At 36.1% G+C, this 17372-nt stretch overlaps 1 protein-coding gene across 1 annotated transcript; it reads left to right on the top strand.

Moving 5' to 3' along the window:
- The first annotated feature begins 3873 nt into the window (after positions 1-3873).
- Positions 3874-16329, top strand: LOC109038556 (transmembrane protein 62). The gene is made up of 14 exons (XM_019053648.2): positions 3874-4559; positions 4973-5084; positions 6450-6587; positions 7820-8133; positions 8655-8803; positions 9024-9179; positions 9707-9857; positions 10536-10658; positions 11425-11506; positions 12310-12438; positions 13248-13366; positions 14273-14462; positions 15078-15177; positions 16191-16329. Exons 1-14 carry the CDS (start codon positions 4359-4361, stop codon positions 16219-16221), a joined length of 1995 nt encoding a protein of 664 aa, XP_018909193.1. The 5' UTR covers positions 3874-4358; the 3' UTR covers positions 16222-16329.
- The last annotated feature ends 1043 nt before the right edge of the window (positions 16330-17372 follow it).

Here is a 17372-nt window from a genome sequence, read left to right as displayed (position 1 = left end):
TTATGCTATACCTGAGTACATATTTTAGAAACGTGTTGGAAAAATGATCATGATAATAGTAAATCGCCGACTAGTCCGAAAATTAGAGGCATCAAGTTCTTTAGAGTGGAATAATTTCCGTTAAATAATGTGAAAAGAAAGATTGAAAAAACCCAAAATTTCCACCTGTAAAATTAGAAAGTTAACAGACCTCGACTCAAAGCAGTTTAATCAGAAGTCTGGAACCCTCTCATTCTCGTAAATACATACCTACAATTCGCTCGGTGGCGTTGGAATTAATATCAGATCAGAACAATAATCTGTTGAGCTTATATGAATGTGCAAGAATAAGAGGTGCTAAAAAGAGACGAGAAATTTCGGAGGACAGATCTTTGTAGATACCTAATTATGTAATTTTGTTTAAGTCAAACACCTAAAAATGATTTTCTCAGTAGGTAATTGCAATGCCTGCTCGTACGAGATATTTATCTGCAGGCCTAGAAAAGTGGGATAGGAACAGTTGCTTCCGGATTAGAAGCACCTAGCTAAAGAACTTAACATCAGGAGTCACCTATGAACTTGCTTTTAGAATTTACAGAAAGATAATTTGAACTTTAAAAGTGAAGCAAAATAAACGTAAAGGAAGACAGGACGGAAATGGATAGGTGAAGGAAGACGAGAAAGAGGTGAGTAAACTATGAGTAACACACAATTTTGAAAACATGACACCAAATCTGAGCAGAATCTAGGTAAGTAATGTGCTAAATAGTTCTGACCTGAATCCAGACGAACGCCAAGATATACACACATCAAAGGAAGCTACGACCAGATACCAGACTCTTTCAAAGGTATGGAACAATTAATTAAATTAATCGTGGTAAGTAGATTGAGAAGACGCCGACACACTTCAAACGCGAGGCCGATACTGTAAGTCCAGGAAATACCGCGAACACACACATAGAAATACGCGAACACGAGGAAATCCACGAGGGAACACCGAGACACCGGAAACTACGAAAATGGATGCAAATTATGGATTTATCAAGTATCAATTGCTGAAAATTCAGTTCACTCAAACGCCAGGCACGAATCACTGAAAGTTTCGAGAAAAAACTCACTATGGCGGTCATCATGCAATCCAATGACACATTGATAGACACGATCGTTTTCATGTACATTGCTGAGGAGTTTTCGCGAAACACACGGGGCACCGAGCCACGGACGGCGAAAATAACTGCCGAAGACGACGAAACGAAATTAAAATACGAAAATGTATGGAAATTTTGGGGACCAGTTGCCTTCAGTCAATTCACTCCGACACCGGGCACAAGTTGGTAACTTTCGAGAGGATGAAGGACTCAATTCAAGCAAAGAACTAATTCGCACGATCGTTTCCACACACGCACACCGAAGAGTTCTCGCGAAACAAACGAGGAAAATGACGAGATGCAATGTAAGAGTTCAAGAGTCTTAAAACCTTTCATGAAAGGAAAATTACTTGCAGCCACGAGGGCCTCACTCCGACCGGACGCGAGACGTGAGGACCAACTCGAGCGAACACTAACTAACCGAAACCGAAAAAGTGCATGACACGATCGGCGTGGAGTGGGGGCGCGGAGTCGACTTCTCCAGATCAACACTGATTGTGATTGGCCCGCGCAAGGGTGACTGCACCGGCAGACTGTATCCCTGTATCCTGCCCGTGTTGGCGTCGCGTCGCGTCGGTGTGTGTGTTGCGTCTCCGTCGCTTTTCGCTTTTTCCTTTCCTCCGAGAACGGACTATCAGCGCGTGCCGCCCGAATTCAAACAGAGAGACGACAGGATGTCTGTCACCCCTTCCCCAGATAGCAAGAACCCTGTTCGCATTCACTTTTCACTGCACGCCGCCCGATTATGTGAGCAAAATCATCAACATCCGGTGGTGGAAACGTCGAAATCCTCTGAGTTCGATCCGCTCTTTTAGAATTTGAACGCAGATTGTCTGCCGGAAGTCATCTTCGGAAGTTATCTGCTCTGTTTTGCCACAAGAATAGGATGCACTAAAATGAATTGCGCTATTAATTTACAAAACATGCAAGTCAATGGCTGTCCATAGTCGAAAAAATTCATAATACCAGTACCACATTTTAAAATATTTTATTTTTGATTCCAGTACCACATTTTAAAATATTTCATATTTTGAAAATACTAAGTAAAAATGCCTCTGATTATTCTGTGAGCCTCTCGATGGGGGGGGGGGGGGGAGGGAATGCACAAAAACTTATATAAAAACTAATGGCTGGTTTTCTCATAGAAAAATAAATTGTGAGCTGAGCACAACAACGTTGCAATCAGAGATAAATGTACGCATTTTTTTTCTCTTTTTCCTCTTCACTTCAACCAATTGTATATTTGAACTGCGTTTTGCGATTAGGAAGTACAATTCATTTCTGGCTCATTTGTAAAATCACCTATGTGCACAGGGAAACTAGTGGTCATTATGATAAACCGAGCAAGAAATTTTAGTTCTGACTAATTGCAAAATGTAGTCCAATTTATGAAAATTCAAATGAGGGGCTAGGAGAACAATAGGCGCATAAGTGCAGTTTTTGATATTTTGAGAAATATCTGTAGGTACGAGGTTTCCAAATTACATCGATTCTTATGGTGGTAAGATAAAGTTCAAATTGGCTTTTTTGTTGCTGAAAAATTCGGAATTTGGGAGGGAATTTTTCATAGAATATACACTACGACTAGTTTTACTTGAAATCATTAATATCTCAATTTTTTTATTTTTATTTATATTTATTTATTTATTTATAATTCATGTACATAAATGCCACACGTTGTGGCTATAATACTTGTCAACCCCACCCCCCATAAATATTACACATTAATATAATATAGGTACTTTTTTCAGGTTTTTTTTCAAAAATTGCACTTGTGCGCCTTGTCCTCCTAGTCCCTCAAATAATATTGCGTTCATGTTTGTACAGATTTATTTTTGGGTAAAAAGGCTAGCGCTTCCATTCGTGGGGGGGGGGGGGGGGGGTATGTTCGATCAACTCGGGGAGGTATGGCTTGTCTATCACCTATGTAATGAATTCCGGGGAAAAAGGTAATCTGGACCGGGGGGGGGGGGGGGGGGGGAGAGGTCGCCGTGTTACAGGTCTATGCAGTGATTTAACTGTAAGTAGGTGGGTTCGATTTGCAAAAAAAAAGGAAGGGTCCGGAAAAATTAATGGAATTTATGGATCTTTAAAAAAAAGCTTGCGCCAGACTGGGCTTGACGTCTGCCCCCCTCCTCGCCCTCTAAGGCAAGCTTAGACCGCGATTCCCCTCTAAGTAGCGCACGTTTAAGTCATTTCAGTTGAAAGCTTAAAATGATCTACCATTCACTTAAAATAATCTTTAATTTTAGTTTGTGTGGATTTTGAAAGCTGTCCGGATATTAAAACTGCTTCCAAATTTTGGGGCTGAATGCCCTAAGTTTGTTGCGCAGTTGCCGCTTATGCCGAAAAATTTCGTCTTAAGCGAAAAGCGGTTAAGACGAAAAGCCGCTTATGACGAAATTATTTTCGGTCCCTTCATTTTTCGTCTTAACGAGCTTTCACTGTAATATAGATGGCGAAGCGTATAAACCCGTAAGATTGAGAGATGGAAAATTTCCTAAAAAACAAGAATTAGAAATTTCACCCGAAATTTCATTAAAGTGTTTATGAAATCTCAATGGAAAATTAAATTAAATTCAAGGCTTATGTCTATGAAAAATTGGAAATCCTTTGGTTTCACGGTGATATCAAGTCAAAGGTAGCAAAGGAACCTGGTTGGATAAGTAAATGTTTTTAAAATTTTTTGTACTATTTGACAGCACTGTTTTGATTCTTTGTTTTGTTTTGTTTGTGAATTTTCCAAGCATTTGAGGTTAGTTTTAATTACGTGTTTTGTTTTTTATACTCACCTTGAACATGTAACGCGTTTATTATCTGTTTAGGATAACAAAATTTGGAGATATCGATTCCTTACATCATCTCCAACTTGTAATTGCTTGTCAGTCGTGGAAGTTACATTTTCAGTTTGATAAGTTCGTTCTTCTCATCTAATTTTATTCTTTTGTTATGATCAGATCGTAGTTTGGGTCTTTAGGGTCACTAACAGCATTAACTTTCATTTTCCGAATACTCTAGGTTTAGAAGTTTTTAATGCTGTAATCTCTGTAAAAGTGTACAATCTTGACAGTTACTGAATTTAGTCCAAAGAGAAGCTTGTATGCCAACCGGTGAAAATGTAAACACTTTCCTCCGCTTGGCTTTTAGACCCTCTCACAATGAAGGAATTGTTCTTTACGACAGAGTCTGATACATACCTGCTTTTTGAGATATCTCTGAACTCTAGATAACATGCAAGTCTCGGGGACGTGTTATATTGCTCTCTCTATGGTGGTCATATCATCTATTTTCATCGCCAATATATTGAGCATAATTGCTATCTACTCCTTGGAGGAATCAAGTGCTAGGAGTGTTGAAAAGCAACGATTAAGTGCTCTGAAAAATGAAATTTCAATGGGAGCTGGTATGGATCATCTTCTGTGGTTCGTGCAGGTCAGTAGCTCTCAAATATACCTAACAATTCTCCTGGAGCCATAGTGAACTTAGCTTGCATTTGATACCTAAAACCGTTTCATTTGGAAATATTTCATAGAAAAACTATTTAAAAAATCCTCAAAATCTTTCTGCAGAGGTTGTTAAAGTTGAGGTTACACAATTTCTAGCCAATGACAGAATTTCTCATATTTTCACCGTCCAGGATGTAGAACATGCTCTGCTTTGATTGTTCACCAGTGAGCAAAGAAAAATGATATAAAACTTAATATACCTTCTTATAATTATCATTAATACTCTAAGGAGTTCCAACAGGACATAAAATTTGCAACCCCAAAACTGAAATACTTACCTGAGGAGTTTCATATTTTCACCAGCAATGTGTATCCAAATATTTATCTCCTCTGTTTCAGGTTACTGACATCCATTTGAGCATTTTCCATGATGAGTCACGCATATCAAATTTTAAAGAGTTTTGTTCTGTCACCGTGAAGGCTATTAAGCCCAAAGTAGTCATTGCATCGGGTAAGAATTTTCCTCCTCAAAGAATCCTCTGTAATGTATAATTTCTTAAATGTCCATATTGCACCTACGAACTATCAAACTACCTCCTAATCAATTTTTTATCTTTATCAGTAATCTTTACAGCAGTCCCTTGTCAAAAAATATGGCAGCAAAAGTCTGATTTCACCTCGAGGATTAAGCTTTGTTGACTTGAAAACTGAATTGTCGTTTTGTGACTTTGAAATCCATTTCGTTGATGATTGTTGCACATTTAGTAAGCAGTGTGATAAAAATTTCAACTTTTCAAGAAAAAGAAAGGAAGGGGTCTAATCTGCAATGTGTATGTGCCCAAAGATTGGTTTCTATCGATGGTCTCCTATCGATGGTCTCCTTATAGTATTTTGATTAAAAACTAATGTAATTCAGAAACAGTAATTTTAAGATAGAATGCAGACATGTTTTCAATGTGAACCTCTTTTTTTGAAGATTGTTCGAAATCATAAAGCTAATGCATCAAACCATAGAAGCCTATACTGCTGTGCTGAGGAAAAACACTGCATGAACAGTCAAGAGTTGCCAAATTTCCCTGAATAAATCATGTATTTTTGAAGAGGGTTTTGCATATTTTTCCTCGAAATTTTCAGATATTTTAATTCAATTGTGAGCAAAATTCTCTGAAAAATTGTAAGAAAAACATTCAGAATTTTCCCAGTAAATTCATTCTTTATTGAAGGAGAAATGGTAACGCCTGAATGCTCCTAAGGCGTTTTTCCTTAGCCTGGCAGCAAACGGTAATGATTTTATTTTCAAAGGCCACTTTTGCACCCTAACCTTCTATGAAGAAGATCCTCAGTTTAAGAACTGAAGCACCACAAGACATTTGCATTGAACATGCAGAAAATCTCCAAAAGCAATTTTTCAATAGGATCCTAGCATTTAGTGTTACATTAGACTCAGGAAATTCATATTTAAACATGCTTGGAGAAGCAGCAAATATAAACTTAAAAGAAAGAATTGAATATCTGACTATCATGCTGCAAATTTTTTCAGGAAATTCAAACATTCCGTCTACCGAAAAGCCAAAATTGATCGGAGTCAAATCAGTCATCAACAATGAATGTAAATTAGCAGCTAATAACTAGAATAAGTTTCATAAAGATTAATCTCTGCCTTCAATGTCTGACACCTACTTTTCAAAGAGTCGAAATAGATGATACACTGAGAAAAACTGTTAATCGCTAAACTCTGAAGTTATTTTATAGTCAGATTTAATTCAGTTCAAGTAGACTTTGGTTTTTTGATAGGCGGAAAAGCTGATTTTTATAGCTTTTTAGATACTTTTATTTTTCCATTCGATAATTTACAATTTTTCCATTTTCTTTCCAGGTGATCTAACCGATGCAAAATCGTCTGATAACATGGGATCAGGGCAATATGAACAGGAATGGATAATTTACAGAGATATTCTCAAAGAAACTAATGTCACAAAGAATACTGTTTGGTTAGATATTCGTGGAAATCATGGTAAGGATTCGTAATTTTCTCTTAGTGAGCATCTTAATTTCTGCTTTCTATAGTATCATGATCATGTAGGATGCTGTGTTCTATCTGATGAAAGCATAATTTAGCCACAAGAGAGTTCATACCTTTAAATTTGTTTACCTACACTTCAAAATGCTATCCACCCAAAGTAACCCAAAGCCTTACTAATTTAACAACATGTGCGCTGGTCGAGAAGTTGAATAAACATCCAAAGATGTGTGCATTCAATCAATAAGTGTTAAAAGGTAAGGATGATTTCAACTCTTATGCGCCATGTTCAAAGATTTTCTGCCTCCAACAAGAATTTGTCCTGTTGAACTTACTATGAATGCTTTGAAATAACAAAAAAATAAAAAAATAAAAAAAAAATGAATAAAAATTAGGTACCCTGGGAAGTACTTCGAAAAATCGAAATTCCTCTGTCGTTTGGCAGCTTTGTAGACGAATGGCTGCTATGAGGCTAGGGACCCTGCCCCTTTTTCTCCCTCTACCAATGTAAGAAAAATATACAATATGCTGTCCCCAGAACTGTGCAAATATTTTTTTGCCCAAAATATTTCGTTTAACAATTTGAAGGCTGGATTCAGATATGCAAACATTGATCGAACTTGTACAACACTATTTTGATAAACCAGATTTAACTCGAGTAAAACTTCTTTGATAAAATGGCACAGTTTGACGAATAGTGGTAAAAAAATAAACCATCTGCAGCTGATTGTTGAAATTTTGTGTTTGTCGGGTTGACAGAGATGACATAGGTTAAAAGGCGGAGCGTGATTGGTCGGTTATGTCTTATCCCTGCTTTATCGTGCCTATGTCGGGTGGAACTCATGACAAACTAAAGGCACCTCTTGAGTTTCCAACAGTATGTCGTACATTCCACCTGACAAAGGCACATTAAAGCAGCGATAAGATATAGCCGACCAATCACTCCCCACCTTTTCACCTATTTCATCTATGTCTACCGACCAAACACAAAATATCAACAATCAGTCTGCTGGACTGGGTCTAAACTCAGCTCGGGGGCAACAATTTAGGATTGAGTTTCATCACTTCAGGGAAGCAAATGAAATTTTAGAAGAGTTCCCTCTTCAACAAATTTTGCATGATATAACTGTTTTTCTCCATTAATCTTGTAGGGGATATACCCTCTTGTCAAATTCTGTTGCATACCTTCTAATTTCTTATTTTTTTTTTCTATTTTCCTCATTCAGATAACTTCAATGTCCTGGATTTGAACTCAAAAAATAATTTCTACCGCTCACACTCAGTACAAGGAAAAGATCATCAAAGGTCTTATATTTACCAGGTCCACGGCTCACAAGGTGAAGTATACTCTTTTATTGGATTGGACGCTTGTATCGAGCCTGGACCAAAGAGACCTTTCAATTTTATTGGTGTATTGAAACAAGCTGACATAGAATTATTGCAGCAATTGAAGAAAAAAGCTGATGTCGATGAAAAACACTATACCATCTGGTTTGGCCACTACCCAACATCCTGTATAATTTCTCCGTCTGATTTTAAGGTATCCATTTACAGATCAATGCATGTACTGCATCTCATCACTTTAAGTGTTGTATCTGTGTGTGCTGTGTCAGGTCTGAGATATTGTCTCCTTGTCCAGCGTCAGTATAATGAAATTTGTTCCAAGCAAAATCAGCAAGTTTAGTGATATTGTTCAATATGTTACGATCCATAGAAAAAGAAATAGAAAAGTGTCACAGTACGCAAAATTTAATTATTAATTTCCCTGTGATGAATCAAATTAGTCATATTGTTGATGTTCGGAGTTTAGAAGACATCCTTCTAAGGAAAAGCAAGTTGTGAGTGATTGTCTTAAAATGCCATGTTGGAAGCCGTAAATTGTTTGAACGCAGCTTTTTTCCCTGGATTGGCACTTGAATGACCTAAACTGCTAGCAACTCTTTTTTGGGATTAAAAAAAAACGTGTTTTCAACTCAGTGTTTCAAAATTTCTGATTTTGTTTTATGTTTTTAATGGAAAACTAACCAAAATATATTTTCATTTATCTTTTCTAACCATCAGCTGCGAGAATTCATCGGAGATGACCCTGCATCTTTAGCTTTTCTGTGTGGTCATTTACACAATATGGGTGGAGCTGTTCACAATATGTATGCTTTGCAAAAGACGGGTTTCCTAGAGCTTGAATTGATTGACTGGAAGGAGAATCGGATGTAAGTAGTTTTTGTAAGTTATTCTCTTCTTTTTTATGGCATCGTCCATTATAAGCTTTTTCCATCACTTAAGAAGAGTTTTCTGTTTTTGTGAAAAGTTTTAAAATTATTTACAAAAATTTGAAAAGCCTTGCTGTCAGATGTTCTCCGATTATGTTGGTTTTCATATACTTCCCATTTTTATGACTGTTTCTGACGGCTCCCATTGTATTGATTATAGGTTCCGTGTAGCTGCAATTGATCATGGATTTCTCTCATTCACGGATGTGCATTTAAGTCAGTGGCCAGTTATCTTAGTCACCAATCCCAAAAATGTTAACTACATGATTGGAAATAAAGAGCCCATAGAAGTCTTGCGGAATTCATCGCATGTCCGGTGAGATTCTTAATTTCACGTTTTATAAAAAGCATTTCTTAAAAGACTTGGTGTGTATATTTTTTAAGTCTTGGATTTATTCCTCTCTTAATTCATTTTTCATGTTACTTAATCTGAACCTGTTGAAGTATCTCCTGATATATTGAATTCCAAAATAAATTTTCTTTGGCGTTTGAATCTCAAAAAATTTCGAAGATGATTCTTGAGAGTCCTTTTTATTTGTTAATTTTATTTTTTTCAAATCGCGAAAAGTGAATTTGCCCAAAATGAATTTATGAATAAAAAGAATGTAAACCAAAATTGCTGGACCCGGAAATAATACAACTATCATCACAAACCCAGAGCACTTTCACAATTGCAAGAAGAGCACCTTAAAATTTTTACAGAACCTTGCAAATCTTTGAATGTTAAAGATAAAGATAAAGTTTGTTAGTACAAAAGTAAAATAAAATAAGCACTTAAAAAATTGAAGTCTTTTTTACCCTGAAAAAAGTATCATTTCGTAAAGAATGCTTTTTTTGTTACAGGATTTTGGTTTTTTCAGAAAGTGATGTAAAAGAGGTTAAAATGAAATTTGACAGTGCTTCTAAATGGACAATGTGTGATCATGTTGAAGGTCCTTTGTACGTTGCAGAATGGAATCCCAATGATTTCAGCAGTGGTCTTCATGATATACATGTAAGTTATTATTAAGTTAAGCTTTGACTCCTCAAATTTTCATATTTTGTCTTAGTTATATCTTGAGATCGATTTAGCTTTTCCACAATTCTCTACCATGAGCTTTCTTAGATGTGGTTGACAGAAAGTTTTTCGTATTTTTCAAAATACAAGTTTAAAATTGCACATTCTAAACTTCCATTTAATTGCTATAAAAAAGTTACGATGGCGCCTGAAAATATCCTTTCCGTAGCGTGTATACTTCCGACCGTATGGTGCCTTCCGCAGTCCATATTGATGTCTAAAGTGTAATATCGCATATCTCCATCGCAGTGTTCAAAAATTTCCGCTTCTATTTCAGTTTTTCGAAGAATAACAAGCCAATTTAATTGATTGAAGTCTACACAGAGTATTCTGGTAACTGAGAAAAAAATTGAGGAAGTTTTCAAGAAATTACGTTGACTAGTCTTCCAGTGAAAAAATAAAATATGACAGGAAGCCAGCAACGTTGTAAAGGGACATACAGGGTTTCACACTTTGGCCATCCATAATTAATGCAGCCATTATCAATGCAAACCTGTGAAATGTTACTCCAGTTGCACTCCACTTATGTTACATGATTTTTACATTCATTATTATGGTCGCTTAAGACTTCATTTTTCTAATTTTTGGTCGTGCATTTTGCTCTAACTTCTCCAGGTGCATGCAATTGACTCAAAGGGTAGAGATCAGTCAGTGTCCCAGTCATTTGCTCTCGACAAGCCTCGAAATAAGTTTGGATTTTTTGCTCGGCTCTTGCTCATGGCAAATTTCTCATCAGCTGTAAGTATGTTGCCTTGTGTTGTTGTTTGTTGCTGTAAGTTGCATCATATTAAAATGGGATCTGCTGTATCTAATGGTAATATCTGCAATTGATCTCCGTATCTGGATGATGGTTTTCTTCATGAATGTGTTTGTTCATGTCAAACGTTGCGCAATAATCTCTTCATTAGTTTATGCATTTAAAAGATTTCAGAGGAAACAACTATTGTTATTGGTGATGTCAGCAAGAAGATAGCAATTTTGACAGGGTAATGAACAGCCCTAAATAAGAGAAATCGACAATAAACCACTAATTAGCTTACTTCATGAAGAAGTGACGTAAGATTTTCCCCTTTTTCATGTTTTAAATTTCAGGTCATTTTATGTAAGAATGTTAATACGATAAATGGACGGAGTTAAACAGAAAGGAACCAAGCCACATCTCGGTCGAACCGAGAAAAAGAGGTTGAAAGTTTGGCTCCTGCATAAGACTCAATGTAAAAGATGAAATTCAAGTTCAATTTCTGCAAAATTTGCTCCATCAAAAACTTTGAATTTTTGGCGATAGATAGTAGAGCAGTGGTTGAGTTCAAAACCACTCATAACTCAATTTTTCCCAAAATGTGGGTTGGTTCCTTTCTGCTTAACTCAGTCCAAATATGTATCAACTATTTTTTTTAGGTGATTTGACTAGTTTTATAAACTACAATAAATCTGCTCCAACAGTCATAATTATGTCTCTTGATTTTTTAGCGAATTCAATTTTTTTTTCACCTTTCTGTTACAGTTTCAAGTGATGTTTGGCATTATGATCGTCAGTAGTATCATACCTCTCTGTCTGGTGCGGTTTATAGACCACAAAATCAAAAGTAAGGACTGAGGAATTCTCTTTTAATCCTCCAGAAAGTGTGCCTCTATGAATAAAGTCAGTGATAGTAATCAGGGCTTTCCCCATAGATTTATTTTCAATAAATGAAGGAAAAGAAGCGAAGCAATTTTAAGTGCTGTACTCTTTCAGCTGGATTCTTTTTAGTGCCTAACTGTTATCCTAACTTAAGACAGTTAATCAACGGTCAAAGTGCAAAACCACATATTGCCATTGAAGTGTTTCAAAATTTCCGATCCGGTTTTATTTCTCGAAGGGAAACGAGCGAACTTTATAGCTTGAAAGGTTTACAGAATATTGTGTCAACAGAGAGGAAATATCACGGAGATTTTCAAGAAATTACGCAAGTTAGTTTTTAAAAGAGTTAATACAGGAAGTCTGCAACGTTGCAAAAGGAAACATGCAGTTTTGTACGTAGGCCATCAGAATGTCAAATGTGGTGATATTCATTCACTAATCTCATCATTGCTATAGCTCATTTGTTTGCCATAACTTCGGCAAGTTTTGCGCTAATGAAATTATTTTGATCCCAATCAATTACGACTGACGTAAGCTTTAAAATGAGACCAAGATCTCCTTAAGCCATCCTAGTTTCATAATTACAGCATCAGTTCTGGAACTTTTTAACGCCATCAATAACGTAATATTTTTAGTATATCTACTAAAAGCAAATGCGCTGATGCAATTGTTTTGAAAAAGGATAGGATGATCATGTTTGTTTGTGTAGATGATTTTAGTCTATGAAGAAAAACATTCTCTCATTAAGGTGTTAATATTTTCTTTCAGATGGTAACATGAAGAAACCAATCGTTGGTGTTGTATTTTTCAAAAACTGGATCAGAAGACTGTGGCTATTGGGAAATATTGATCAGTTCTTTTTCCCTCTCATATTTTATCCCCTTTTCCTTGCTTTCGGTAAGATTGCTACCCATTGTTTTACCTACTTGAGCACAGAAAATAAGGTGTATATAGCCTGGAGCAGAAGAATTGTAGCTATACTTTTACCATTCTGAGGTATCGCAGGAGAGAGAGAGGAGGGGAGGGAGTAAAATCGCAGCTTTATCGTCTTACTTAGGGGTGCCAAAAAATTTGGAAAATGGTATTTCATTGTGGGCTGTGGATGTAACTAAAAATCTTGTACACATATGCTTTTAAATAGAATCTTGTTCACCTTCTATTAGAGTTATGGGAAATAGCAGTTTTGAAATAATTTAGATCTTCTAACATTTGTTAAATAGAGATGCACAAAAAATCAGAACGATGCTAAAACAGATGAAACCAGTAACAGATGTTTGAAAGTTGGCAACTCTGTTTTTTGCTCCATTTAAATGTATGTGAAACAATTTATTCTTGGCAAGGCACCTGAAATCGATGTTTTTAATGGAGTTCAAGGGAGGAAAGACATTGTTGCCAATCTGAAAAATCACCACCGGATGAAACCATAGTAAACATTACCCTTTCGGATGACGCCATACATCCAGTTTTTTGATCAGCAATATCTTCGTTAATATTGAAGGTACTTTGGCATCTGGCTGGATTTGATTAATTTTTGTAATCCATAAGCTTAATTTATCTAAACACGATTCTGTGACTAGCATAAATGACCCATTGTCCCCAGTTAGTCTCTACAACGCTTGTCAAGAAAGCGAATTATTTGATCGGTCCGAAAATGTTACTCATGTAATAATTAATTACTTTTATTCTTGGTCTTTCTCTGTTTCCAGGCCCGTGGTGTGTTGGTGAAATTGTGGAAGGGCATATTGGAGTTATCTTTGCCTGGGGCATTCTAGTCAATCATACATATCTACCAGGAGGTTTCACGTATGCTTATGGCTTCAATCAGGTGAATATATTTTCTCTTTTAGTCCTCTTGTAAGGGTCTATAAACAACCCTCTGCTAAGTCAAGAGTGACATGTAGTGTTCTGTGGTTTTAGTAGATCATGGGAATTTTTCTGTCGACAACAGGTTTTTTTCATGCATGTTTACTGGGCGGAAGAGGAAAAAAAAATTAAGGGGGAACTGCCTCTTATGTGCATTATATGCCGCATAGATGTAGGTTAACATTTTTAGCTGGCGCCAGCCAGCTTGTCCTGATTCCTCTCTTTTGTATAAAAAATTTTACAGTGATGAAACTGATAACGTATTTTGCAAATTTTTTCCTCTCAGTCAAAGGAAAATGCTTCAAACCATGAGTTTTAGTGATTGCTGCGATGCTAGCACCTCCTATGGGTTATTCCCATAACCTGTAATCATCTACCTCTAGTCATTTTATTCTCTCATAAAAAAGCCTCTGTCATATACATTCTGATGGCACTAATACGAACTACAACTTTAGTTTATTTTTGGCAATGTGTGCCTGAATCAGCGTCTCGGGACTCCTAGCTTTGTAACAGGGTGGTTAAAAAAAGGAATTCAGTTCCAACTTTTAAGTGAATTCAAAATAATTTTAAAAATGGCTTAAGTAATCTTGAAGTAAGGAAGAGATTTTGGTTAAAAGCGGAATTTGTTTGAATAAGATGCAATTTACCAAAAGATGCGGTGTGGCAAGCTTTGCAATGTATCAATTGATCATAAACCTATGGAAAAGGATCAAGAAACAGGGTTTTTGCCATGAACACGTAAATATCGATCCTTTACCATAGCTTCAAATGGGGAAATATCGATAATTGATCATTCACGCCTCGCCACTGGAAAAATGAACCTGCAAGTTTTTCTATCTTATTGTTATCTTTTTGTTGCTTGTTCCAGCTCTTCATGTTCCACGTTCCAATGACGGTGATCATAGGTTATTCTTTGGATACTAGACTGAATCCACCAACAAGAGCTAGGAGAAACTTATTGTCTCGCACCTTTCATTTAATATTTAACCGACATACGCTGTTCTTCTTACTTCTTCTTCTGCAAACATCATTAGCGTATTCTTTTTCTCTCGCTTATGGTAAGCTATGCTGTAATTTATCCTCTATATTCTTGTGAAGATGTTCCATCTATGCTTATTTTGGTAAATGGAGAGGTAGAGCGCAGAGAATGTGCCAGTTGCGCCAGTCATAGAATCGTCTTTTGATGCATTGAACTCATAAGTAGGGGGTCTAAAAAGTCGTTTCCTTTGACCTAAGAGCCCTAATGTTCATCTCAATGTGTTCAAAAGTTGCAGAGGTGATACCTGGTGCTGGTGGGGTCAGGTTTTTGGATCATCCTGTATATATCTAGATCCTTTTTTCAATTTTCGACAGTCGCACATTGATTTATTAATATTTTTTTCAATTTTTATTTTACAGAAGATTGATTGAAATATATATTTAAGTGCTGCACTAATAAACTAGCACTTAAATAAAAGTAAATGTGTTATGTATGTGTAATGTATCTCCTTTTAAGGAGATGTAGCTTGGGCTAGTGTGCCTTGAATAATATATCAGTAACATTTCACTTGAAAAAAATCAAGGAGTGAAGCGAATCTGACTCCAAGATCCCTTACTGTTTATTCCAATTTAGAGTCGTCAGAAATCATGCCTTTTTTTCAATATTCCTGAAACATTTGAGGATGTTTTTTCAGGTTACTTGGCGCTTTTCTTGAATCCGTTAAGGACGTGGCCTATTTTTTTGGCTCTTTGGCTGTGGACAAGAACTGTTTTTCTCTCGGATAGAGTTATAAGGTTTGTATCAATTTATCCACTCTGTAAAAATTAGTTTATCTCCCAACAGAATTGTGGCTACAGATTATCTACAAACTGATCCTTAATTACACACCTTGTCCTCTGGCAGCCATCTCTTTGATCTGTTCAGTTAAACTGTTAATTTAGTCATCTTAGTGCGAAGATCATTTGGACTTCAATTTGCAATTAAGAACTATAATTTCTTGCTCATCCAGAAAAACTCTTGTGTGCATAGGGAAACTAATGGTACTTATGTTGTTTTTAAACTGAGCTGGAATTTATAGTTCCTAATCGCAAAATGTGGTCTATTTAGGCCAGTGAGTCTGAGTCTTCCATTTTGAATTTTATCACATTTATTTTGCGGTTTAAACGGTTGCATTATCAGATTTTTTACGTTTTGATGGAAGAAAATATAAGCAAGGGTGCAGAAAATTCCTGATCCTATGATCAAAATGGCATGGTCACTCGAATGAAAAATGAAAAGGCCGTGGAAGTTTGGATGGTTAGTTTGCGATAGCATCAAAATTGTGTATTTTCAAAAACTGTGGTGAAATTCACATATATTTTGTTGAATTGCGCCGAAATTTGCGTGCTTTGTTTTTAGTGAAATTGTAGCAATTTGAGACTCAAGGACAAAAAAAGATCTGAGCTATGAAAATTTAGGGAACTAAGGGGTTTTTAAAATGGGAAGGCCAATTTGAAAAATGAGAAGTGATATGATTTATTTAATTTAAATGAATATAACGCGCGGAAATTGGAGATCAGAGATTTTATTTCTCAGGTTAGACAGAAATTTATACGAGAGAAAACATATGGTTAACAAACATGGTTGTCAAATGGTTGTTCGGTAGCATGTTCAATTGTTACTTTAACAAGAAGGCTAAAAACTTCCTGCACCCGTGAATAAAAGTAAGTAATACATGAGAAAGTGAAGAATACCCATGAATGTAGTAATAGTTATTTTCAAGTTTACCAATTTTTTATTCACTAACTCACATTCCATTTTCCCCCAGAAATGCTGCTGCTGTTTGGCTGACTAGTTAATTATTTTATAGTGAAAACGAAACGTTTGATGGCTGTGAGTAAAACTAAAGGACTACCAAAAGGCTTGAACTTGTAAGTGTATATGTGTAATTTTATCAATTTATTTTTCATCTTTAGATTTTATTAAATCTGTACAGAATGAATCAATCCATGTCAGGCTTTGTCTGATGCAGTTTTTTGGTATATTTGTAATTCATCTTTGATTCAAGAAAACAGAGTAAAAATCCCGTCATTTTCCCATCTTTACTTTGAATTGCAAGGAAATATATTTGAGGATATATTTGAGTGATGCTGATTTGCAACCCTGTGAAAAGCAAAATTAAAATTTGGAAGCATTACTGTGGCAACATCTAATGTGGATTGGTTCAGTCTCCAAGAACTTGTTTTCTCATTGTTCTGTTACTCTTAACACAATGGCTGTGCCAAACGTTTTTTCTTGACCTTCGTTTGCAGGAATAAGTGAAATATGACTGGATCTGTGAAGAGATATCTTATCTTTCGGGCGAAAATTTTCCCCAAGAGACCTTATCTCTTAAGAGGAAATTTTCCCCAACTGTAATCAAAATTTCAAACCACATTTTCTTGCAACCTAAAAATTTTTGTCTTGAAACTCAGGACTCATATCAACAGTAAAACTCCCGAACGGAGTATCATGGTTTACGATGTTGCACCTCCGACATTGGTTTACCTCCTGTCCTAAGTTATTTTTAACATGGAAAACCACTCAGCATCAATCCTTAAAAACTGCCATGAAACTCTGAAGGAAAAAGTTCTGTGAAAACTTGAAGGAATGATGCTGATTTTTTCTTTTAAAAAAATAGAATAGGAGCATTGATTTTTAAACACTGCAAATGAGGTACATGTTTGGGGAGTTTCACCCTTCGATAACTCCTTCAATTTTTGAGCTTTCAAGATCAAACTTGCGCCAAAATTTCTAGTTTCTCTTCCTTTGTGCATTTGAGAAAAGTTAAGAAAAATCTGCTCCTAGAAGATGAGACCCCTATTCACAGATTCGGTCAAAGATATAGTAGCCATACTTGTTCGTCATGGCTCTAGAGTGACCTATTATCCATCAAAAACCTTATTAATTTAAACCTAGGTCAGTAAGAAAACTTTGGGACACCCGATATGTCACACTTTAACCACTTAAG

The sequence above is a fragment of the Bemisia tabaci genome, chromosome 3, assembly GCF_918797505.1.
Source record: "Bemisia tabaci chromosome 3, PGI_BMITA_v3".
NCBI lineage: Eukaryota > Metazoa > Arthropoda > Insecta > Hemiptera > Aleyrodidae > Bemisia > Bemisia tabaci.
Note: the sequence above shows the minus strand (reverse complement) of the source record. Positions and strands in the feature narration are given on the sequence as shown.